Here is a 26097-nt window from a genome sequence, read left to right as displayed (position 1 = left end):
TGGGGGGGGGGAGGGAGGGAGGGAGGGAGGGAGGGAGGGAGAGAGAGAGAGAGAGAGAGAATCCCAAGCAGGCTCCATGCTGTCAGTGCAGAGCCCGAGGTGGGGCTTGATCTCACAAGCCTTCAGATCATGACCTGAGCTGCAATCAAGAGTCAGATGTTTAACGGACTGAGCCACCAGGTGCCCCAATAATGTTAAAAAATCATTTGCTTAACTAAATCATAATGTTTAAGCATATATTATGAGTAACCAGCAGACCTTTTTAAAAAATAGAACACAATAAATATTTGTTGGCTTCACCTAAATCATCTGTCAGTTCTATGGCCATTGCGACAATCTAAATTGTCCTGCTGGAGAAGAAAAACACAACAGCTGAAAATGACAAAAACCTACTTATTCAGTATTTGTATACACATCTATATAGTTCTTTGGGGAAGAGATTAAGTCAGAAGACCTGACTCAATAGTTCTAAGAAAAATAGATAATTCACTAAGAAACAATAGCATACTTTTTCCTTTTTAACTCTTTGTAGAAATATATTTAAAAAAATACAGAAACTTGGTGATACATATAAAAAAAGAAAGAAACTTAGTGATATCATCAGCTTTTAGCTAAGAAAAGAACAAAAAAGCAACAAAACAACACACATGTAAAAATACTGTTGACTATTGACTAAAACAGTCATAGAAGATATTAGTGGCAAAATTAAATCAAAATAACAGTCTAAATCAGTGTTTCACATACTATTTTTTGGAGAAAAACAGAGACCTGAACATATCTAATGAAAAATGAGTATCACATTAAATGAGTTTATGTCATGATAGTTTGAACAAGGTTAAACAAGTTTCTTTATCTCTTTCTTACAAGCTTTAATGTGATAATGTGCACTGTGAATTAATCAGGACTTGGTTAAGGAACTCACACTCCAGGAAATACTGTTGCACGATGATAGCATAAGCCAAATCAAACCAAGTTTTTCCTACATACTTTATTTTCATATCTCTATTTGGAGAACATAATTATGCCTTTTCTTTAAAAATATTTCCTTTAAAAATGTTTTTAAAATCTACATTCCTAACAAATTTCGACTCATCAAGAAAAAGTGAATATTGCTCAGATTCTCAGACTCATAACTCACAATATATGTAGAGCTACTCACCTACCAGAGTTGATCCCCTTTCTCTAAAAACAATCACTATTACAATCTGTGGTAAATTCAAACAATTATGAGTCCTTTCTTTAATGTAAAGGGACTTAGCATTTAGTCCTGGACCCTCATACATAATAACCATTCTACTCTGAACAAATCACCATCTCAAAAGCTCAATTTCTTGAGCTATAAAGTAGTTTAAGGCATAAAGCTGGACTACATGAACTCTATGAAATTTGTTAGCCTAAAAATGTCATTTTCCAACTTATTACATTTAATATTTATTAAACAAAGTGAAAGATATTTTCAAAATCATCATTAAGTATGAATTCTTTGTGCACAACACCTCCCTCATATATACTATTTAAAACTTTAAATGTGAGATTCATTTTGTCAAAACACAAGATTTTCATGTTCCTCTACTGTCTTAAGTATAACTACGTTTTAAACACATCTATGTCTATGAACTGAGGGGAGAGGGACAATGGGCCACAGCTTAATAAAGTCTGAATACCTGAAAGCACAGGATTATCATTCAGTCAAAAGCGAAGTAGATGGACATGCAGTGTCCTCTCAATTGTTAATTATTTTCAAAAGCAAAGTATAACTTTTTTTTTTTTTTTCCCCCAACGTTTTTATTTTATTTTTGGGACAGAGAGAGACAGAGCATGAACGGGGGAGGGTCAGAGAGAGAGGGAGACACAGAATCGGAAACAGGCTCCAGGTTCTGAGCCATCAGCCCAGAGCCTGACGCGGGGCTCGAACTCAGGGACTGCGAGATCGTGACCTGGCTTAAGTCGGACGCTTAACCGACTGCGCCACCCAGGCGCCCCGCAAAGTTTAACTTTAACATCAGAGACAACAATGTTCTAGTGGATCAATAGAAAAATATAGTAATAATGACATCTAACAAATATTCTTTAAGAAACATTAATTATTTACCTGTAATGGACCCAATATGGAGCTTGTTGTATACATAAAAAAGAGACGAAGATAACTTAGAACATTTGCAAATGCAAAAAGCCCTTCTGCCACCAGAGTAGGATGGAATGCATCCCAGTCCTTCCGATCAGCAAAATCATGAAACTAAAGTTAGGAACAAAAGGCAAAGATAGATAGCTCTCTCAACTTATGAAAATAAAAACCAGTATTCTGACTATTGAAAGAAAACTATTTATGTCTATTTTAGGAGATCTCCTTTTAGGTTTTATGAGGTTCTCTTCTTTTAATACAAATAGCATTGTTTTAACTAAATAAAAGATCTCTACATACATGAGGCAATATCACTCTATATAATAAGAGGTTTTCTCAGAAATTCTTGGGTTTTAAAAAATTAAACATTTTTTTAAAAATGTTATTAAACTTTTTATGAATGAAATGTTTACTGGTTTTCCTTAAATTTTACAACACAAACTTTAAGCATTAAGTAAAATTTAAGTATGTTTGCTCTCAGTTAATTAGCTATCATATTAAATTAACCCTTAAATTAGCCCTTTAACTCAGGTTTCTAGTATGAACCCTAGAAGTTCTTCTCTCTTCCAAATACCAAGGGAGAGTGAGTGCATTATTATACCCAGACATAGAGCGACCACATGTTCCAATTGTCTGGAATAGTCCCAAATTATATACCAGTTTTCCTGGCATAATCATTAATGCCCCCTTATACTCTCAAAGTGTCCTGGTTTGGATAAAAAGTTATATGAGCACTCCACTTCTAGAACTAAAGAGATCAAAGACACCAATGACCCTCAACCTCTTTATTGAGCCATTTATCTATGTATGATCATTTTTTAATTTTCTTAGTAATTTCACAAATCTGGTCATTGAAAATACCTAACAAACATGTTCCATACTACTGATCATTTAAAAGTATGCAGTTTTCTTTTAACAAAGTAAAATGATGTGTAAGTGAATCAGTGTTCTTTTTCTATAGTCCATAAATTAGTCCAAAAACAAGAAAATATTATTATCTCTTAGTTCCTTGACTGTGACACCCTAGAAGAATTCTAAACTTAGGGCTTAAACAAAGATAATTAAAATCTATTATCTTTTCTGGGCTTGGAGTAGCTTACATCTTGGTAAAATTATAAGATGCATATAAAACTAAATTTTTGTCAAATTCTGAATTTAAAAAGAGGCATCAAAAAATAATCACATTTACATCACTCTTTAATAATCATGATTTGGAATGTGTACAACACTATAATGAATTCTTAAAGATAAAACTTTTTTCTGGCAGGTATAAAGAAGACTAACACTAATCAATTGAAGTATCTTTGTGTTCTCACTTTAAGTAGATACACGTTAATGAGGTAAATGAACCTAACTCAGATATAAGGAATCGGCATTTGGTAGAAAGAAAATGCCTAGACAGACCTGGATTTAAATCCAGTCTTGGTTTCTTACTGTGTGGTCTTGGATAAGTTACTTAATATCTCTGAGTTTCCTTTTCCTTACTTGCAAAATGGGGATAAGGACATCTGTCTCATAGAGTCCCTGTGAGGATAAAATGAGATAAAGTATAGCAAGTAGCAACCATGAAGCCTGGCATATAATAGGTAACCAACATTTAAAAGTTATTAACATCCTTTAAACTACTGGAAGGGAGGAAACTACTGGAAGGGAGGAAACACACTATTCCCTTACACTGGGATAGTGAAATTAAAATGAAAACACATCAGGTACAGATTTGGGCCAACGTTAACTTTGAGTTATATAGCTACGTTTCCTACACAAACTTCATTTATGTCTCCAATTAACATAGCTAATAGTCACCTTGTTGTGAGCAACCACTTTGAGGGCAAAAGTTGCCAAATAAAGTGAATTCATGACAAAACTGAGTTGATTACGGGATTCTTCTAAAAAGTCTTCCAACCCTTCATACCAGAGTCTTTTAATGTCTGACCAAATCATCCCTAAAAAAAGGAAGAAAAAAAATCAGATAATGTTCTTAATTCAATAATAAACTAAAAAATAATTAAAACTCAAAATATTAAATAAACAGCAACTTACATCAAACTATAGTCTCATCCGGAAGAAAAAATAAGAACTTTTTAGTGAAAAGTTCTCAAAATTTGAAAGAAAAAAACCTTAAGTTTTATATGACAATATCTTTCCCAGAGAGAGATTTTAATAAATGATGCTTGTGAGACAAGCATAAGAAAAATAAGGAAACACACACACACACACACACAAACACACCACAAAAGCTTAGTTCCTGACTCTTTTCTCTATTATGCTCACTCCTACAGTGACTTTATCCAGTCTAGTCTAATGGCTTTAAATACTATCTGTGCGCAGACTTTCAAATTTATACCTCTAAATTTGACCTGTATTTATACAATAAATAATATCTCTAAACCCCTCTTCAAAACTCAACAATGTTCTTGACTGCTCTGCATCACCAACTGAATGTTTTAACATATCCAAGATGTGTATTATTTTTACTTTATCTACCTAATTTTAAACATTAATGCATAATGGATTGAACACCACTAAAAGTAAAAGTCTTGACTGAAATCAAGTTACTTGAAATTAACTAACTTCAAAAAAAAAAATTAAAGTTCCAAAACATGCAGATTAATTTTATAGCTGGAGAACTAAAAGTTAAAATGATACTTTAATTTTTCTCAACTTATTTATTAAATCAATGAAGAACATACTGATAAATCAATGCTTTATACCATAGAAGACTAAATTGTAACATCCTTTTACTCTATAGCAAATAGTGAAAAGACGGGTGAGAAATGCTGAGTTTAAAAACAAGGCTGAAGATCCAGAGGGAAATAAAGACGTCATTAAAAGACCATAAATAGGGGCTCAGTTGGTTAAGCGTCTGACTCCGGCTCAGGTCATGAACTTGTGGTTTGTTAGTTTGAGCCCCGTGTAGGGCTCTGTGCTGAGAGCTCAGAGCCTGAAGCCTACTTCGGAATCTTTGTCTTCCTCTCTCTCTCTCTCTGTTCCTCCCCCTATTCATACTCTGTCTCTCCCTCTCTCTCAAAAATAAATAAAGATTAAAAAAAAAAAAAAAGACCATAAATAGACGATGTGATTATACCTCAACTCTCCTCCATTCCCCACAGAAAAGGGCAAGAATTATAAAAACTACAGGTCATTTCAAATTTGTATCATACAGCATAATACTTAGAAAAATAATTTTCAGAAAATAAAGTATCTTATATTAAAAACTCTGTCATTTCTTTTTTTCTTTTCTTTTTTTTTTTTTTAATTTTTTTTTTTTTTTTAACGTTTATTTATTTTTGGGACAGAGACAGAGCATGAACGGGGGAGGGACAGAGAGAGAGGGAGACACAGAATCGGAAACAGGCTCCAGGCTCTGAGCCATCAGCCCAGAGCCCGACGCGGGGCTCGAACTCACGGACCGCGAGATCGTGACCTGGCTGAAGTCGGACGCTTAACCGACTGCGCCACCCAGGCGCCCCAAAACTCTGTCATTTCTAAAGAGATCTGGCTATCATTACAAAGAACTGATTTATATAGAGTGAGTCACCAGGGAAACCTTTAAATTTAAATTTAAATAATGTTTCTATAACAGATAAAAATGTAACCTCATAAGTTCATGGGTTCTTAAAAGGAAAACTAATGATACAATAAAACAAAATAGTTAACTCTTAAAATGCAACCAAGGATAATATGTATCACATTTCAAAATACCTAAGATTCATACCCTTATACCAAAAAAAGCATTCATCAGCAAAATTTTTCTTTTTTAATGATCATGAACAATTTTAGAGACTGAAAATAAAGAATTTTTAACTTCATGTAATTAAGTAATAATAAATAAGTTCAGGATCATATATCATTAGAATAGTGTTAGATAAGTCTTCAATGATCATGAAAGTGTTCGAATTCTTGCTGTATAAACAGTGTAAAATTATAAACCGAACACAGATGTTTATAATGCCACCAAGCAAAGGAGAATTAAATGGTTAACTAAAAGCAGAACTTTTTGGACAAATTTGACACTTACCAATAATCCACAGTATAAGAAGATAGTCTATTCTTTCAAGGGCTGGCCCCATTGTGTTTTTCTTATCCTCATTGTAGACAAGAGAATATAGGTTTAGTAACAGCAGGAATGTGAAATATGATGCTCCATGAATAATAAATTTCATAAAAGGAGTGTGAATGATTTTGCCAAACTGAGATTTGGGAGCTATCAAATAACAAAGTGACAAAACTGGCCAAAAGATACCAACTGTCAAAACAGTCATTATCTTCTTACAGGTGGGCTTACGTCGGTAGCCTGACATCTGTCCAAACCAAACAGTGTTCAGGAACTGCTGGCAGTTAGACTGGGAGACAAACTGAAAATGACACACACACATACAAAAAAAGAAAAAAGAAAAAAGAAAACCTCTAAATACAATCTGATAATACCATTATTTGACATTCAAAGTTTTAATAATAGTTTAAAGTCAATTCTATATAATCCACATAATTTTTGTTTTTCTTACATTTAATAAAAGAATGTAGAGATTGAGAGCACAGACTCTGGAGCCAGATTACCTGGATTCAAATCCAGGCTCTGCCATTTAATAATTGACCTGTAGCAAGTCTTTATTTATTTATTTATTTATTTATTTTTTATTTTTTGTTAACATTTATTTATTTTTGAGATAGAGACAGAGCATGAACAGGGGAGGGGCAGAGAGAGAGGGAGACACAGAATCTGAAGCAGGCTCCAGGCTCTGAGCAGTCAGCACAGAGCCCGACGCGGGGCTCGAACTCACAGACCGTGAGATCATGACCTGAGCCGAAGTCAGACGCTTAACCGACTGAGCCACCCAGGCGCCCCATGTAGCAAGTCTTTAAACCTCTTTTTTTTTTTTTTTTTTAATGTTTATTTATTTTTGAGAGAGAGAGATAGAGCATGAGCAGGGAAGGGGCAGAGAGAGAGCAGAGACACAGAATCTGAAGCAGGCTTCAGGCTCTGAGCTGTCAGCACAGAGCTCGACAAGGGGCTTAAACTCACAGACTGTGAGATCATGATCTGAGCCAAAGTCACATGCTTAACCGACTGAGCCACCCAGGCGTCCCAAAGTCTCTAAACCTCTTTAAGCCTCAAATTTCCCACCTATTAAATGGTGATAATAGTCTCTGCTCATAAACTTATTAGCAAGGATTAAATGTAAAGCTCTTAGAATAATAATGCCTGATTCATAGCATGCAGCATATAAGTATTAATTATATTATCACTTACTTAGTCATTACTTAATGATTATTACTAGCCTACTTAGCCATTTTGCAAATTTTAATTTATAGACAGTCTCATAATGTTTGTGAAATTTCAAAGTTAACGAGCACAATCCAAAGAAAAAAACTGATCTCAAAGAACTAATAGGATTTCAATTATAAGAAACCAAGATACGAAGATAGCAATCAAAGTCTAAACATGAGACATATTTACGCTTCATGAAAACATTGAAAACTTCTTAAAATGTATTATACTCTTAAATCTGCTTAAGACTGAATTCTATGTAAGGAAAAAAAAAAAGGAAAAATATTGCCAAATAAGAGGGAAATTCTAGTTTAAGTACAGAAATAAATTTACCAAAGTTTACAAAGGCTTCTGTCTGAGTTTACAAATTTCAGAAGCAGTATTTTCTCAATATAATGTGCATGCTGTGCAGGACAACACCAGGGTTCTGAACTCTGGACATAATAATGTGATCAGGTTTGAAATTACCAAAGCACAAGAGATCATAATGTCATTCAGATATCTAAATACTAACAGGTCAATCTTCTGTTTTAAAATGATTTACCCTGGGGGCGCCTGGGCGGCTCAGTCGGTTAAGTGTCTGACTTTGACTCAGGTCATGATCTCACCGTTCATGAGTTTGAGCCCCGCATCTGTGCTGACAGCTCAGAGCCCGAAGCCTGCTTCGGATTCTGTCTCCCTCTCTCTCTGCCCCTCCCCACCCCTCTCTCTGCCCCTCCCCACCCCTCTCTCAACAATAAATAAACATTTTTAAAAATCTTAAAAAAAAAGAAAAGAAATTTCCTAATATACTATACTTGTTTTGGCACTGAAGTCTTATTTCATTCTCCATTCTTCTGCTCAGATTGCAGTGCTCTTAGGGAATCTTAATTTGTCTCTAAGATGAAATACTAGGGAGAGAAATAGCTTTTCCTCTCACAAACTATCCAGTTTAGTAGCATCCCAAACTTAGTGGTTTCCCCTTCCCCCAAATATCAAAGCAATCTCAGAACTGATTGCTGTCCTTGTCCTCCCTCTCTATAATGACAATTTAATTAAGAGTAATGTTAAATATGTAATTGGAAGAACAAAATTTCAACTGGAAATGTTTTAAGTTTGTGGTGGTTTTAAAACATTGAAACAAATTTTTTGCTACTCCTCTCATCAAGAGGTGGATTATCAGTGTTTCCTACCCTTCAATTCAACAAGGTTTGATTGCTTTAATCAGCTGGAAGATGTGATGCTATGTGACTTCTGAGGGTAGGTTTCAAAAGGCCATTGAGCTTCCACCTTGTTTGATGAACATTTGCTCTTGGAGCCATTAACGGCCATATAAAGTGTCCTGAAGCTACCATGCTGTGAGGAAGCCTAGGCTACATGCAGGCACTCTGGGCAGCCCTCAGAGGCTTCTCAGACCATCTCCTCATAGTCAACTCACCATCATGGCTATGCCCCTCCATGATTCCAGTAGTAAGTGCTCAGGTGGCCCACCCTCTATGGATCCACCCACCTGAGCACCCAGCCCCTCATGAGTTCCCTGTCTCAGTCCTCAGCTGCTGCTCAGGCACCAGATATTTGAGTGACAAAGACTCCAGATGATTGTAGCCCCCAATTATCTGAGCTATCACCAGCTGAGACCCTAAACATAGAGAAGCAAGGACAAATTATCCATCCTTGCTGTGCCCTTTCCTAATTCCTGGCCCAAACAATCCAAGAACATAATAAAATGATTATGAAATTATTACAAAAGAGTATGAAATAATGAGTCTTATGTTAGGAATTTACCCAAGGGATACAGGAGTACTGATGCATAGGGGCACTTGTACCCCAATGTTTATAGCAGCACTCTTGACAATAGCCAAATTATGGAAAGAGCCTAAATGTCCATCAACTGATGAATGGATAAAGAAATTGTGGTTTATATACACAATGGAGTACTATGTGGCAATGAGAAAGAATGAAATATGGCCCTTTGTAGCAACGTGGATGGAACTGGAGAGTGTGATGCTAAGTGAAATAAGCCATACAGAGAAAGACAGATACCATATGGTTTCACTCTTATGTGGATCCTGAGAAACTTAACAGGAACGCATGGGGGAGGGGAAGGAAAAAAAAAAAGAGAGAGGTTAGAGTGGAGAGAGCCAAAGCATAAGGGACTCTTAAAAAATGAGAACTGAGGGGCGCCTGGGTGGCGCAGTCGGTTAAGCGTCCAACTTCAGCCAGGTCACGATCTCGCGGTCCGTGAGTTCGAGCCCCGCGTCAGGCTCTGGACTGATGGCTCAGAGCCTGGAGCCTGTTTCTGATTCTGTGTCTCCCTCTCTCTCTGTCCCTCCCCCATTCATGCTCTGTCTCTCTCTGTCCCAAAAATAAATAAAAACGTTGAAAAAAAAATTAATAAAAAAAAAAAAAATGAGAACTGAGGGCTGATGGGGGGTGGGTGGGAGGGAGGGGAGGGTGGGTGATGAGTACTGAAGAGGGCATCTTTTGGGATGAGCCCTGGGTGTTGTATGGAAACCAATTTGACAATAAATTTCATATATTAAAAAAATGAATAAATAAATAAAAATAAAAATAAAAATGAGTCTTAGAAGAAATATCTTAAAACCACCATTTACCAATACCTCATACTATTAATTGGATATCATTATCTACAAATAAACACTCATTGTTAGTAAACTGTCTCAAAAAATAAAATTTAAAATGCATACCTTCCTTCGTCAAGTTCCTGAATCGTGTGTGTGTGTGGATTAGAAATAGGTATTTCCCTTAATAGGAAGGGATGATGCCAGTAGAGCCAGATTCAATTTAGTTATCATATCATGTGCCTCTCCACCTTTGGGTTTCAATGAATTAACAAATAAGAACCAGAAAATATGATATCTGATACTTTATTTTTAAACAGTAAGGCATTATTACTCTAAGTCATAACCTTAATTAATTCTTAAGTAATTGCTCTGAGTCACTCCACTACTGTGGAGGAAATAACTTATGTATATCACAGAAAACCTCATACCTCCTTTTGGTTATATTTGATAGCAAGTTTTAGACGACTTAAATTCATTCTTTCTTCTAGTAATCCCCGTTTGTCAAGAGGTTCATCACTAGATGTATGGTTTAGGATAACTTCCAATTCTCGTGAATTCCGGGCTTGTGCAAGCAAATCTTTAGCAAACATTTTACATTGCCGGGCTAATTCCTCATAATCATTCCTGCAAGATGCAACAGTCTATTATTAGAAATGTCACTTCTAGTCTCTAAGCTGTTTTCAATAGAAAATTATTTACTTGGTAACATTTTAATTCTAATAGGGTCATACAAAATCTGAAGTCATTTTGTGCTGATGGTCAGAAGAATCTACTGGTGCATAAATTCTCCAAAGCTTTGGGGAAAACTGTAACACAATTATACTGCCTGTGCTCACACTGATAATTTTAGATGAGCACAGTATTTCCTTATATATCATGATATTCTTAGAAGTTCGGATTATAGTTGTCAACCAGTTCTTCACTTAACTCATTTGCTCTTCTTCTCTGTAAGTTTGGTATAAAACTTCCTTTTACATTACTTATCTAAACAATAGATAATAATAAGGCTATCCAATAAATATTACTATGTAACTCAACCAGAGGTGCTTTCAATAATAGTCTATAACATGTTCTATGCTACTTCTGATATTAAAATAGTATTCTGATTCACTTTTAAAGTGTTCACTTGAACAAAATTCAAGTTGGGAAGAAAAGACATTGAAATACTCCTAGTAAAGAATTTTCTTTCAGAATCACTGTTTCTTGAAACTTAGGATTTAACTGCTGGTTAAAGGCAGGACTAAATCAACCAATTTGTGAGAAATTAAGTTTTAGCAGATAATCCTCTTTAAAAACATCAGGTTCGTTAAACTTACGTCTTAGTGTAATAACTTGAAAATAAAGTTAGAAATATATATGAATCAATTAGGGTCAGATTTCAGAAAATAATTTTTTATTCAGTTTTTTTTTTCCTTAATGGGAGAAGAAGGGAAAATAGAAAAATTTCCCAATGATTACAATAGGATTGTATACAATAGGATTTTCTATGACCAGCTTACAGAAAATTATAACTCAAAGAATTAAAAAATTTCCTCAGAGGCTAACATTTTTCTCATCCACTCTTTGCATTTACTATATAACCAAAACTACATAAGAATACTAATTGGATTTCTTAAACAAATGAAATATTACTGCTTCTTAGTCTAGGAATCTAATTACAGATAGGAATATTCATCAAAAGTGTATGTTGTTACACAGAGGTCCCATCTTTAGGTAAACACTGACAGACCACTAAATTCAGAGGTAAAACTAATACATTGTATTAATCTAATTTGCTTAATCTTGAACAAATTACTAGAAAACTAGTAAATGGCTGTATAGTTTAGCTGGAAATACAGTAAACAAGAAGCCAAGAGTCCTATGTTCTAGTTACAACTCTGTTCCTAATTAGATGCTATTATTACTAAGATATCTAACTTATATAGATCACTTTTCCTGTCTATAAAAACCAGGAACAAGTAAAACAAGTAAATGATCGCTTCTATGATCACTTCAAAACCTAACTTTGTTATCCTATGATTACAGTATAATCTTGGCAATTGCTTTAAATCCTTTTTGGAAGGAGTTGAATAAATTCTATTTTACATGGTAACTCAGAACTCCAATTATACGACTATAACAGGAAGTTCTTCATATTTAAAAGGAATAATTTACTAACAGCTTCATGTACTAATAAAGTTAAAAGTACCAACAAGTTACATTTTAATCATGTGTTCATCAAAATATATACTTTATGTAATAACAGGTTTAAATAAATTTTAATTTATCCAAATTGAAATATACTAGTTCCAAACCTGAACACTTATGAACAGGTATATTTAAAAAGTTTCTAGAACGCAGAGCTATCAAGAACACACTGCTTCTTAGTCAAGGACTTAACTGCTATTAAGGCATAAGACAACTGCAAGCTTCTTATTGCCCTTCCAGTAAATAAAAGTTTGAATTTTTCCAATCTTGTCAAGTCACTAGAGGAGTATAATGCAAGACATGGGGCTCCCACAGCAGCTACACTTAAAAGGAAAGGTAGGGATAGGCATAGCCTGCCCCCCAGAAACCTTACAGCAGGAACTGGCAAGAAATGTTGATCAATTCCTCCTTCTTTGGAGAGCACCAGGGATACTTTAACACAAGGGGAAATCTCAAAGCTTTTCCTCAAGTCTACAAAATGTAGTTTTCTAAGGACTATTTTTTTTTTAAATATTTAAATCAGTAGTTTAATAGGCTGGTTTTTCCAAAGCCTTTTTCTGTACCTCCGATTTAACTATCTCAGAGAAACTGTAACAATGATTCTTTGAGTATACAAAGTGCCAAAATTACATTTAACTCTTCGTTTCAGAAGAAAACTCAGAGTGGCATTCATCCCTCTTAACCAGTATTATTTTAATGTCTACATGTTATGTGTCTCCTAATAGAAAATCTCACCAAACGGTGAAAAGGGACTATGTCTGTGTGTGTGGAATGGCACTGAAACACAGAAAGCATTCTATATGCTTCTGAAAGTGATGAAGGATCAGGCTCCAGGTAAGATTACAGAATCTGGGAATGAGGGGAGGTAGAACACAGAGGAGTTATAAATAAATTTGCTCTTGCTTAAGGCTATCACTTCCACTATTCTTTACACTGTCCTAGAATGCCTTTGGCAACATTAAATAAAGGTGGCGGGGGGGGGGGGGGGGGGGGGATGGTGCTTAAGGATGGTGCAAGAATGGCAAAGGGCAGGTGGGGAAGCAGTGACCTAAGTAATACCAAGGTCTATTCCATTGAATCTGAAGGTAAATCCCAAATAGGTGGCAGCAAGGTCTGGTTCCCTTGGATCAGAAGTAAATAAAAATAAACATTAATTTGGTCTATGAAAAAAACTCAAGCTGAAGAGATTCTGAAAAAAAAAAGATGTAATTTACAATTTCCATTCATTCCCACCTGAATTCCACCTCCACAAGGCTTAATTCTTTTAAATCAGCACTAAGTTCAAATGCTCTCAGAATTGGATCCTCCTCTGTTAACATTATTAGAGCTGGACTGGCCAAACAGCGATATATATCAAGACGAAACCTGTGATAAAATTCGATTCCGTAATGTAAAATAAATGTATTATACACATATAATTAGTATTTTTAACCTATGATTTTCATAAATTTAAAATTAAAGTACAAAACAACTATAATATACTTATTACAGGATAACCTGCATAAGAAGACTTAAAAAAAATAAGTCTTTGTATTCTACAATCCAATTTAATTAAAAAATTTCTATTCCTGAACCCAATATTATTTTAAATGAAATATGCTAATAACTAATACATTTTGAATATGATGTGAATGATTATTAAATTTTTCTTTCCTCAGTGATGAGACTGCTTTCATATGCTAGATATATGTAACATATGACTTACTCAACCAGGTTATTTTTTTAAAGATATTTTGAATCTTAAGAATGAAATCACTGGGGTGTCTGCGTGGCTCAGTTGGTTAAGTGTCCGACTCTTGATTTCAGCTCAGGGCATGATTTCACAGTGGTGGATGTGGAACCTGCTTAAGGTTCTCTCCCTCCCTCTCTCTCTCTCTCTCTCTCTCTCCTTCTGTCCCTCCCCCACTAGTGCTCTCTCTCTCCTTTAAAAAAAAAAAAACGAAATCATTCATTTATGCACATTCTCTAACAGAAAAGCATGTCCCTTTACCTTCTGTAAACTAATTAGGTTTCATATTCAATACATAAATAGGAAGCAAAGCAGAAAATTTTCGCTATATATCTTTAATTTGTAAGCATATAATTCTTAATTTCTCAATTTGGTAGATATTATATAATGTGTATTTTCTTTTAAACATAATTAATACATGTTTGTTATTAAAAACAGCAAGCAGTTCAGAAACATGATGGTCCCTAATTCTCCTTCCACCACTCTACTCTTCAAAGATGGTCACATTATGGAGAATTGTCAATACCTTCCTGATATTTTCAATTCACACACAAACATAATCAGACATACTATGTAAAGGAACAACTCTATGTCACTACATATAGAGTCATGTCATTTTTTTCTAAAACTGGATGGTTTTCCATTTGATGGCAGCTCATCAGATCTCCATTAATGGAAATTTCAGTTGCTTCTAATTGTTTACTTCTATAAATAATGCAGCAATGAATATTCTTTAGTTCACATATCTTTTGCATACTAGAAATGCTGGATAAAATGGCATGTGTATTTTAAATTCTAACATGTTTCCAAAGCACTAACAATAAGGAGAGCTCATTTCTCCCTACATCATCATCAATATTTTGCCACTCTTGCAGATAAAAACTGTAATTCTAGAGTTGTTTTATTCTGCATTTCTTTATAAGCTTAAGCATCCTTGTATGTTCACTATCCATTATACTTCTTCTGTAAACTGCCTGTTCATTTTCATTGGCCTATTTTTCTGATAATTGTTTTTTTTAATCAATTTGTAAGATCTACATATCAAAGAAATTAGCCCTCTGTCTAGTCACAGTGTTCTAAATACTTTCTCCCAGTTTCTTGTTTGTCTTTTTCCTTTGTTTGCAACTGAACTTTCCCATGTGGGAATTTAAATTTTTTTAAATGTTTATTTATTTTTGAGAGAGAGAAATATTGCATGCACAGGAGAGGGGCAGAGAGAGATGGGGACAGAGGATATGATGCTAAACCGACTGAGCCACTGAGGTGCCCATAAATTTTTATTTAAACAAACTTACTGAAATATTCCTTATTTACCGTATAGGTTTCAGGTCTTACTTAAGATATAAAAGTAAATTTTGTATAATGCATTTTTTTTTTTTTTTTTTTTAATTTTTTTTCAACGTTTATTTATTTTGGGACAGAGAGAGACAGAGCATGAATGGGGCAGGGGCAGAGAGAGAGGGAGACACAGAATCGGAAACAGGCTCCAGGCTCTGAGCCATCAGCCCAGAGCCCGACGCGGGGCTCGAACTCACGGACCGCGAGATCGTGACCTGGCTGAAGTCGGACGCTTAACCGACTGCGCCACCCAGGCGCCCCTGTATAATGCATTTTTAAGAAAACAGTATTTGTGAAATCCAATTATAAGTTAGCTATTCAATAAAACAAGTATAGCTGTCTTAAGGATTTCTAAAGAGATATTTGCCGACAACAAAACTGTCCAAAAACTTGAGAAAAATTTGTATAACTAAGCAACTGTTCTGTTTCTATCAATATTTCTATATTAATTTTATCAGATTATGTCTAAAAAAATGACTTCTGTATTAACCAACATTATCATGTCTCAAAATATATTAAGGATTAATGACAAAATGCACAGCAAGAGTGACAGCTAGTAATGGTGGCAACCAATTGTGTTAGAGTAATAATCAAGTACTGTTGTATAGAAAGTACTTAGATGGAATCTGACAAGTAACGGGGCTGACTCATTTTATAAAATCTATCAATTTGGTATTCAAAATACTATCAAAGTAATGGTGGTGTGAAGAGGTCAATGATTCCACTACACACAAAAAATATGTATACAAATGGATACAATTACAGTTGTCCCTTGAACAATATGGGTTTGACCTCTATGGATTCACTTTTATGTGGGATTTAAAAAAAAATTTTTTTAAGTTTTTGAGAGAGACAAAGCAAGTAGGGGAGGGGTAGAGTGAGAGGGAGACAGAGAATCTCAAGCGGACTCCACACTGCCAGCACAGAGCCCAATGGAGGGCTCAAACCCACAAAACCACGAGATCATGACCTGAGCTGAAACCAAGAGTCGGACGCTAAACCGACTAAGCCATCCAGGCACCTCTGTGGGTTTTTTTGATACAGTACAGTACTATCAATGTATTTTGTCTTCTTTATGATTTTCTTAATAACATTTTCTTTTCTCTAGCTTACTTTATTATAAGAATATAGTACATAATACATATAACATACAAGATATGTGTTGACTGACTGTGCTATCAGTAAGGCTTCCAGTCAACAGTAGACTAATTAGTAGTTAAGCTTCTGCGAAGTCAAAAGTTATACATGGATTTTTTTGCTGCACAGGGGGTTGGTGCCCCTACCTCCCACAGTGCTCAAGAGTTAACTGTATTTTTAAAAAATCAACCTTTTCAGGGCAGTGGAAATTATCTACTGAGAATCAATTACTGAAAAACTGCTAGAGCTTCAGGTAAGAATGGTTCGAATCTGTGGTCTTCTTGCCTGAGGCTACCTCCATCACCTCTGCCCCCCCAGTTCTGTCAGGGAGAACTGCAGTTTTCCAGCCTGAGACTTGTAAACCTGTACTTTTGTGCTTAAAGGGGAAAATCAATTCGACTGGAGGCAAAAACCTACAGTTCTGATGGCTGAAAGGGTTGGACTTGGAGGAGATGAACAAGGAAAACCTGCAGTTTTATAAAACCAAGCTTGGAGTCTGAGTAGAAACAAACAGTAGACAAACTAGAAATTTAACAGAGAGATCTTGGAAGTGAAAAAAGCCATAAAATAATTCATACAAGGTCTCCAGAGATCTCTGGCAGATTAACGTATTAGGCATATGTGGAGAACATCAGACAGTTTGGTAAAAAGAAAAGACAAGAACTATTGAGAAATGGCTGCAACTTTGACTAACCCACAGATTCATCAGGAGACAGCAGAACTCTTATAGGCCCAAAGTGTATTAACATAACTTCTACCAAATTAGCGGCTCACCTACAGAGACCCTAAAATGACCCTTAAGAATCAAAGCTAAGGGGCACCTGGGTGGTTCAGTCAGTTGAGCATCTGACATGATCTCTTGGTTCGTGAGTTTGAGCCTCACATTGGGCTCACTGCTGTCAGCCTGTCAGCATACACCCTGCTTCACATCCTCTGTCCCCCTCTCTCTGCCCCTCCCTCACTTGTGCTCTCCCAAAAAATAAATATGAAAAAAAAAAAGAATCAAAGCTAAAAAATAAAAATAAGAAAAAAAAAATAAGCTAAGCACAGAGATCAATGATTGTACCTCACAGGGAGACAAGATTCAGCAGACCAGAAAAATAATTTTTAAAAAACCTTAGAAAAGTAAAAGAGTATTGAGACTTGCTATAATATATACTAGACTGTCCAGATTTCAAACAAAGAAATACTAGATGTGCAAGAAAAAGTCAAGCTGTCCCTCACCAAACAGCAACTAAGGGGGAAAATAGATTTCACTAAAATAATCCAGCCAGTTGCTAAAAAAAATAAAACAAACAAACAAATAACAGCAATAGGCCCCTGAAAATGGAGGGGACTGGCACACAGAGTTGCTATAATATATTATCTAAAATGTCTAGTTTCCAGTAAAAAATTAAGAGACATGAAAAGAAATAAGAAAACATGTCTCATACCCAAAGAGAAAAAGAAAAAAAAAACAAAAAACCCAGGTAATGGAAACTGCCTTTGAAAGTAACCAGAAGTCATATTTAACAGAAAAAGATTACAAAGTGGCCATTATAAATATATTCCAAAACTAAAGGAAGTATGATTAAAGAAGTAAAAGAGGGCATGATGACAATGTTGTATCAAACAGAGAATATCAATAAATAGATAGAAATTATGAAAAAGAACAAAATGGAAATTATGGAATTGAAATGTACAGTAACTACATTTTCAATTCATTAGAGGAGCTTGCAATAGGTTGAGATGTGTACCCCTAGAATTCATATGTTGAAGTCTATCCACCAGTATCTCAAAATGTGACCTTATTTGTAGACAGGGTCTTTACAAAGGTAATCAAGTAACAATGAGACATTAAGGTGGGCCTAAATCCAATATAATTAGTGTTTTTATAACAACGTGGCGGGTAGTGTGGAGACAGGTACACATGCAGGGAGAATACTCTCTGAACATGAAGGTGGCCATCTACAAGTCAGTAACAGAGGCCTGGAACAGATCCCTCCTTCAGAGTCCTCAGAATAAATGAATCATACCAATACCTTGACTTTGGATTCATAGGCTACAGAACTGTAAGACAATAAATTTCTGTTAAGTCATCCAGTGTGGTATCTTATTATGACAGCCCTAAGCAAAATAATGCAGGACGTAACAGAAAGAACTACAAAACTTGAAGATATATCAATAGAGATTATGCAAGCCAAGGAACAAAGAGGAAAAAAAAAAGAATGAAGAAAAATGAACAGAAATCCACAGAGACATGTAATACTTTTAAGTACAACAACATACTCATAATGGGTATACCAGGACACAAGAAAAAGAAGAAAAAAAGTTTTGAAAAAATAATGGCTAACAACTTACCAAAATTTACCAAGTACTGAAAAACAACAACTTGCACGTCTAAGAACCTCAACAAATTCTGAGAAGGATGTATACAAAGAGACTCAAACAGAAATATCATGATAAATATGCTGAAAGTCAAAGGCAAGGAGAAAAATTTGAAAACAACAAGAGGAAAATGATGAGGCATTTACAAGGGAACCCCAATAAGGCTAACAGCAGACTTCTCAGTAGAAACAATAGAGGGAGGATTCAATATTCAAAACACTCAAAGAAAAAACTATCAAAAATACTATAACCACCCAAATTATTCTTTAAAAGTAAAAGCAAAATAAGAACTTTACCTGAAAAACAAAAACTGATTAAATATGTTCCTAGCAGACCTGCCTTAGAAGAAATACTAAAGAAAGCTCTTAAAAGCAAGTGATCCCAGATGGGTAATACAAGTCCACATGAACAAAGAGCACCAGCAAAATTATATAATTATAAAAGACACTATAAATACAGATTTTTCTCTGTTAACTGATTTAAAATTTTTTTTTTTTTTTAACGTTTATTTATTTTTTTGGGACAGAGAGAGACAGAGCATGAACGGGGGAGGGGCAGAGAGAGAGAGGGAGACACAGAATCGGAAACAGGCTCCAGGCTCTGAGCCATCAGCCCAGAGCCCGACGCGGGGCTCGAACTCACGGACCGCGAGATCGTGACCTGGCTGAAGTCGGACGCTTAACCGACTGCGCCACCCAGGCGCCCCTCTGTTAACTGATTTTAAAAAGCAACTATATAAAATAATAATGTACTGTTTGGCCTATGATAACAGAGAAATGTAATACATGTGTAATGTATTCACCAACAGCAGCACAAAATAAGTGATCAGGACTACAGCTATAATAGACTAAGGAAATGATGACAGTAAAATAATAACAATACACTGTTGGGTTTATAACATTAATAGATGAAATATGTATAACAATAATACAATTAAAGGGATAGAAAAGAGACTACATATACACACACACACATATATAGCATTCCATATAAGCTAGTAAAAATCTGAAGCTGATTCTGATAAGATGCGTATGATTAGCTCTGGGGCAACCAGTAAAAAAAAAAAAAAAAAAACCTGAAAACATATAATAAATAATTCATTAATAATATTAAAATGCTACATTACAAAATATACACTCATGGTGCCTCATGGCTCAGTCAACTGAGCACCCGACTCTTGATTTCAGCTCAGGTCATGATCTCATGGTGCATGAGATCGAGCCCCATGCTGGGCTGAGTGCTGACAGCACAGAGCCTACTTGGGATATCCTCTCTCCCTCTCTCTCTCTGCCCCTCTTCCATTCTCTTTCTCACTCTAAAATAAATAAGTAGGGGCACCTGGGCGACTCAGTCGGTTAAGTGTCTGACTTTGGCTCAAGTCATGATCTCATGATTTATGAGTTCGAGCCCTGCATCACGCTCTATGCAGATAGCTCAGAGCCTGGAGCTGGCTTCCTATTCTGTGTCTCTGTCTCTCTCAGCCCTTCCCCTGCTTGTGCTCTTTCTCCCTCTCTCCCAAAAACAAATAAAAATTTAAAAAAACAAAAACAAAACTTTAAAATAAATAAAATATACACTCAATGTAAAAGGAAGCACTAATGAAGGAATAGAGGAAAAGAAAGATATAAGACACATAGAAAACAAAAAAGGAGACATACAGAAAGCAAAAAGAAAAATGACATATGTGAATACAACTATGTTAATAATATTAAATGTGTATGGTTTAAATAATCAAATCAAAAGTAGAAGTTGTCAGACTAGATTAAAAAAAAAGCATAATCTAACTATATGTCGTCTTAAGATTCAAAGATACAAATACATTGAAAGTAAAAGTCTGGAAAAAGATGTATCATGCAAACAGCAACCACAGGAAAGCTAGAGTAGCCATATTAACATCAGAGTTTAAAACAAAAAAAAAACTGTTACTAGTGATAAGACAGACATTTTATAATGATAAAAAGTGAACCTTTTCAAGAAGATATAACATTTATAAACATATTTGTAACAATAAGTACTAAAATTATGAAGAAAAAATGAACAGAAACGAAATAGACACTGAACGATAACAATTAGAAACTTTAATACCCCACTTTCAAAAATGGATAGAACAACCAGACAAAAGATATAAAGAAAGAGAAAAAGGAAAGAGAAAAGTTAAACAAGACGATTAACCAACTAGACATCTACAGAACACTGCACCTGACAAGGATAAATTATATATTCTGATAGACATTCTGAGATTTAATATTCCTCTCCCAGAAATTGATAGAATAAATGGATAGAAAACCAGTAGGGATAAGGAAGACTCAAATGCTATGAAAGAATATATGTTCAAACTGATATTTATTTACCCCAAAACAGCCAAATATGCATTATTTCAAAAGTACATAGAATATTCTCTATGTTAGACTACATAGTAGGCCATAGGACTAGTCTTAATACGTTTAAAAAAAAAAAAGAACAAAATCATAAAAAGTGCATTCTCCAAATTAAGCAATGGTATCTTAGCTATAATTTCAAAATTGAGATCAACTGGACTCCACCAAAATATAAGACTTCCATGCTTCAAAGTACACCATCCAGAAAGTAAAAATATAACTGACAGGATCTGAAAAAAGATTTACAAATCATGTATCTGATGAGGGACTTGTATCCAAAATATATAAAGAACTCTTACAATTCAGCCATAAAAAGGCAGATAACCAATTAAAAACTGGGAAAAGGATTTGAACAGACATCTCCAAAGAAGATAAGCAAATGACCACTAAGATGGTCAGCTTGAAAGATCTCACTTATATGAAATATACAGAATAGGCAAACCCACAAGAACAGAAAGTAAATTTAGTGGTTCCAGGGGCTGGGAGAGTAACTGCTAATGAGCATGGTGTTTCTTCTTGAAGTGATAAGATGTTCTGGAATTAGATAATGATGGTCAATGTCCAACTCTGTGCATATTACAGAAGGGTGAATTTTATTATATATGAATTATACTTCAATAAAGTTATTTACAAATTACAGTAGGGGCACCTGGGTGGCTCAATAGGTTAAGCGTCCGACTTCAGCTCAGGTCATGATCTCGCAGTTCGTGAGTTGGAGCCCCATGTCAGGCTCTGTGCTCAGAGCTCAGAGCCTGGAGCCTACTTCAGATTCTGTCTCTCTCTATTTCTCTCTGCCCCTCCCCCACTCATGCTCTGTCTCTGTCTCTCTCTCTCTCAAAAATAAACATTAAAAAAATGTTTTTTTAAATACAGTATATTCTCCAATCAATTAATTACATTAGAAATTAAATTAGAAGTCACCAGTAGAAGGAAATCTGGGAAATCCCCAAATATGTTCAAGTACAACAACACACTTTAAAATAACCCAGGGGGCACCTGGGTGGCTCAGTTGATTAATTGTCCTACTCTTGGTTTTGGCTCAGGTCATAATCTCATGGGTTCCTGAGATCAAGCCCCACATGGGGCTCTGCACTGACAGAAAGAAGCCTGCTTGGGAGTCTCTCTCTCCTTCTTTCTCTGCCCCTTCCCCATTTGCATGTGCTACTCTCTTTCTCTCTCAAGATAAATAAATAAACATTTAAATAAATAAGATAGATAAATAAACAAATAAATAGACCATGAATGAAAAGAATGAAAAGACAAGGCACAGGCTGAGAGAAATATTTGCAAAAAATATATCTGATAATGGACTCTGTATATAAAGTATACAAAGAACACTTAAAACTTAATAATAAGAAAACAAACAACACAATTAAAAAATAAGCAACAAGGGCGCCTGGGTGGCTCAGTCGGTTAAGCGTCTGACTTTGGCTCAGGTGGTGATCCCATGGTTTGTGGGTTTGAGCCCCACGTCGGGCTCTGTGCTGACAGCTCAGAGCCTGGAGCCTGCTTCAGATTCTGTGTCTCCCCCTCTCTCTGCCCCTCCCCTATTCATGCTCTGCCTCTCAATCTCTCTCTCTTAAAAATAAATAAACATTAAAAATATTAAAAAATAAATAAAAAAATAAGCAACAGGGGCGCCTGGGTGGCGCAGTCGGTTAAGCGTCCGACTTCAGCCAGGTCACGATCTCGCGGTCCGTGAGTTCGAGCCCCGCGTCAGGCTCTGGGCTGATGGCTCAGAGCCTGGAGCCTGTTTCCAATTCTGTGTCTCCCTCTCTCTCTGCCCCTCCCCCGTTCATGCTCTGTCTCTCTCTATCCCAAAAATAAATAAAAACGTTGAAAAAAAAAAATAAATAAGCAACAGATCTGAACAGACATCTCACAAAAGAAGATATACAGATGGCAAATAAGCATATAAAGAGATGTACAACATCATATGTCACTAGGGAACTGCAATTAAAGCAACAATGAGTACCATTACATACCAATTAGAAAGGCTAAAATCCAAACCCTAACAATATCAAATGCTGGTAAGGATGTGGAGCAACATCAACTCTCATTCTTTGTTGATAGGAATGCTGAATGGTGTGGGTACTTTGGAAGATAGTTTCTTGTAAAAGTAAACATATTCTTACCATATGATCCAGCAATCACACTTCTTGGTATTTATCTAATGAATTGAAAACTTATGTCCACACAAAAACCTGTACATGAATGTTTCTAACAGCTTTATTCATAACTGCCAAAATTTGGAAGCAATTAAGATGTCTTTCAGTAGGTGAATGGACAAACTGTAGAAAATTCATACAGTAAAATATTGTTCAATATTAAAACGATATGCACTGTCAAGCCATGAAAACATGTGAGGGAAACTTACATGAGGGAAACTTACGTGTATGACTAAGTGAAAGAATCCAATATGAAAAGGCTACATACTATATATGACTCCAATTATATGACATTACAGAAAAGTTAAAACCATTGAGACAATTAAAAAAAAAAAAAAATCAGTGGTTGCCAGGGGTTTGAGGTGAGGCAGGGACAAATAGGTGTAATGTAGGGGATTTTTAGGGTAGTAAAACTATTTTCTATGAAACTATGAATGGTGGCTACATGTCCTTATACATTTGTCAAAACCTTTGGAATGTACAACACCAAGAGTGAACCCTAATTATCTGGGTGATAATTATGGGTCAATGTTTGTTCATCTATTGAATCAAAGATATCACACAAGTGAAGAATGCTGATCTTCAGGAAGCTGGGGAGGGAGTGAATTTGGTAGTATGTAGGAACTCTGTACTTTCTGCTCAGTTTTGTTAAACCTAAAACTTCTCTTAAAAAGGAAGTATAATAATAATAATAATCAAAGAAATCACAAAATAATTAGAAAATATCTTGAACATACTTACATTAAAAATAAAGAAAATCTAAAATCAATAAGCTAAATTCTAACTTAAGAAGCTAGAAAAAGAGCAAATCAAACCCAAAATAAATAGAAAGAGATAATAAAAATCCAAGCAGAAGCAATAAAAAAGAAAAACAGCAGAGAAGAATGAAATTAATGTTTCTTGGAAGAGATCAATAAAACTGACAAGCCTTTAGGTAGATTAGGAATCAGCAAACTCATTCTGTAAATGGCTTGATAATAACCATTTTAGCCTTTGAGAACTACTCAACTCTACTGTTATATAGTGATAGCAGCAACAGACAATAAATTAACGAATGGTTGGCTATATCTCAATTTATAAAAACTGTTGGTGGGCTGGATTTGACCTGAAGACTGTAGCTGGGCAATTTCTGGGCTATAATGACCAATAAAAAAAACAGAAGACACAAATAAGAAAATAAAAAGAGATCCTACAGAAAGGAAAAATATTAAAGGAATATGAGCAACTTTATGCCAAATTAGACAACATAGATGGAATGGAAAAATTCCTAGTCCATCACAAATTATCAAACAGATTCAAGAATAAGCAGAAAATCCAAAGAACCCTATATTAAGAAAATTGACTTAGAAATTAAAAGCCATCCTGCCAAGAAGGAATCTAGATCCAAACAGCTTCACTGATGAATTCTATCAAACATGTTAGGAAGGAACAAATAGTGTCTGTCCTAAACAATACTGTGTCAGAAAATAGAGGAGGTGGAAATATTTCAAAACTTATTTTATGAGACCAGTGTTCTCCTGATGTCAAAGCAAGACAAGACATAGGAAAAAGATGTAATAGAACACTATCCCTCATGAACATGCACACAAAAATACTTAACATATTAGCACAATGAATTCAGTAACCCCTAAGATGTATTATATAACACAACCAAGTGGAGTTTATTCCAGGAATGCAAGGTTAGTTTGACATCTGAACATAAATTAATATAATACATCATATAAATAGAATAAAGAACAAATACCATATGAGCAACTTAATAGATGCAAAAAAGCATTTGGCAAAAATCCCAAATCAATTCTTGACTAAAAAAAAAAAAACCCTCGGGGCGCCTGGGTGGCGCAGTCGGTTAAGCATCCGACTTCAGCCAGGTCACGATCTCGCGGTCCGTGAGTTCGAGCCCCGCGTCAGGCTCTGGGCTGATGGCTCGGAGCCTGGAGCCTGTTTCCGATTCTGTGTCTCCCTCTCTCTCTGCCCCTCCCCCGTTCATGCTCTGTCTCTCTCTGTCCCAAAAATAAATAAACGTTGAAAAAAAAAATTAAAAAAAAAAAACCCTCAAAAACTAGAAATGTAAAGGAATTTACTTATTCTTATAAAGGAAATCAATGAAAAACTTATAGCTAACATCATACTTAATGTTAAAATAAGACTGAATTCTTTCCCAAATAGAAAGTCCAGAAAAGGCAAGGATATTCAGTCTTACTTACATTCAACATCACCCTGGATAATAAAGCAAGAAAATGTAAGTGTAATAAAGCAAGAAAAATGAAGGCCCAAAGACTGGAAAAGAAGTAAAACTATCTCTATTTACAGATGATATAATCTTATATGTAAAAAATCCTTGGGAATCTAAAAAGCAAGCAAGCAAACAAACAAAACACCCTATTAGAACTAATGAGTTTAGTGAGATCACAAGATACAAAACCTGTATACAAAAAAATCTGTTTTATTTCTATATACTAGCAATGAACCATCTGCAAATGAAAGTAAGAAAGCAACTCATGTGCAGTATTATCAAAACAGATAAAATACTTAGGAATGAATTGTAAACAAGAAGTATAAGACCTATACATTGAAGACTAGAAAACACTGCTGAGTAATTAGGAAGATCTAATAAAATGGAGAGATATACCATGTTCACAGTTTGAATGATTTAATATTATTAACACAGCAATTCTCTCCAAATTGGTTTAATGCAACTTCTCTTAAAAATTTGGGGTGCCTGGCTGGCTTAGTCAGTAGAGCACATGGCTTTTAATCTCAGAGTTGTGAGTTTGAGCCCCACGTTGGGTGTGGAGCCTACTTAAAAAAAAAAAAAAATTCAAGCAAGTACTTTTA

General features: G+C 35.2%; 1 protein-coding gene across 8 annotated transcripts in view; it reads right to left on the bottom strand.

Annotated features, from left to right (window-relative positions):
* The window catches only part of TRPC1 (transient receptor potential cation channel subfamily C member 1), a 67274-nt gene that overhangs the window by 13853 nt on the left and 27324 nt on the right, over positions 1-26097 (bottom strand). For 6 of the 8 annotated variants that reach the window (XM_086674456.1, XM_025912989.2, XM_025912990.2 and 3 more), the window contains 5 exons: positions 13376-13507; positions 10384-10579; positions 6141-6477; positions 3926-4065; positions 2093-2236 (listed from right to left, as the gene is read on the bottom strand). In XM_086674456.1, the coding sequence (XP_086530582.1) occupies positions 2093-2236; positions 3926-4065; positions 6141-6477; positions 10384-10579; positions 13376-13507 (949 nt within the window). The remainder of the gene's footprint in view (positions 1-2092; positions 2237-3925; positions 4066-6140; positions 6478-10383; positions 10580-13375; positions 13508-26097) is intronic. The other 2 variants (XM_086674455.1, XM_086674458.1) reach the window with 1 other exon arrangement.

The sequence above is a fragment of the Puma concolor genome, chromosome C2 (assembly GCF_028749965.1).
Source record: "Puma concolor isolate L17-30 chromosome C2, mPumCon1.1.hap2, whole genome shotgun sequence".
Lineage (NCBI taxonomy): Eukaryota > Metazoa > Chordata > Mammalia > Carnivora > Felidae > Puma > Puma concolor.
This window is presented reverse-complemented; position numbering and strand designations above follow the sequence as displayed.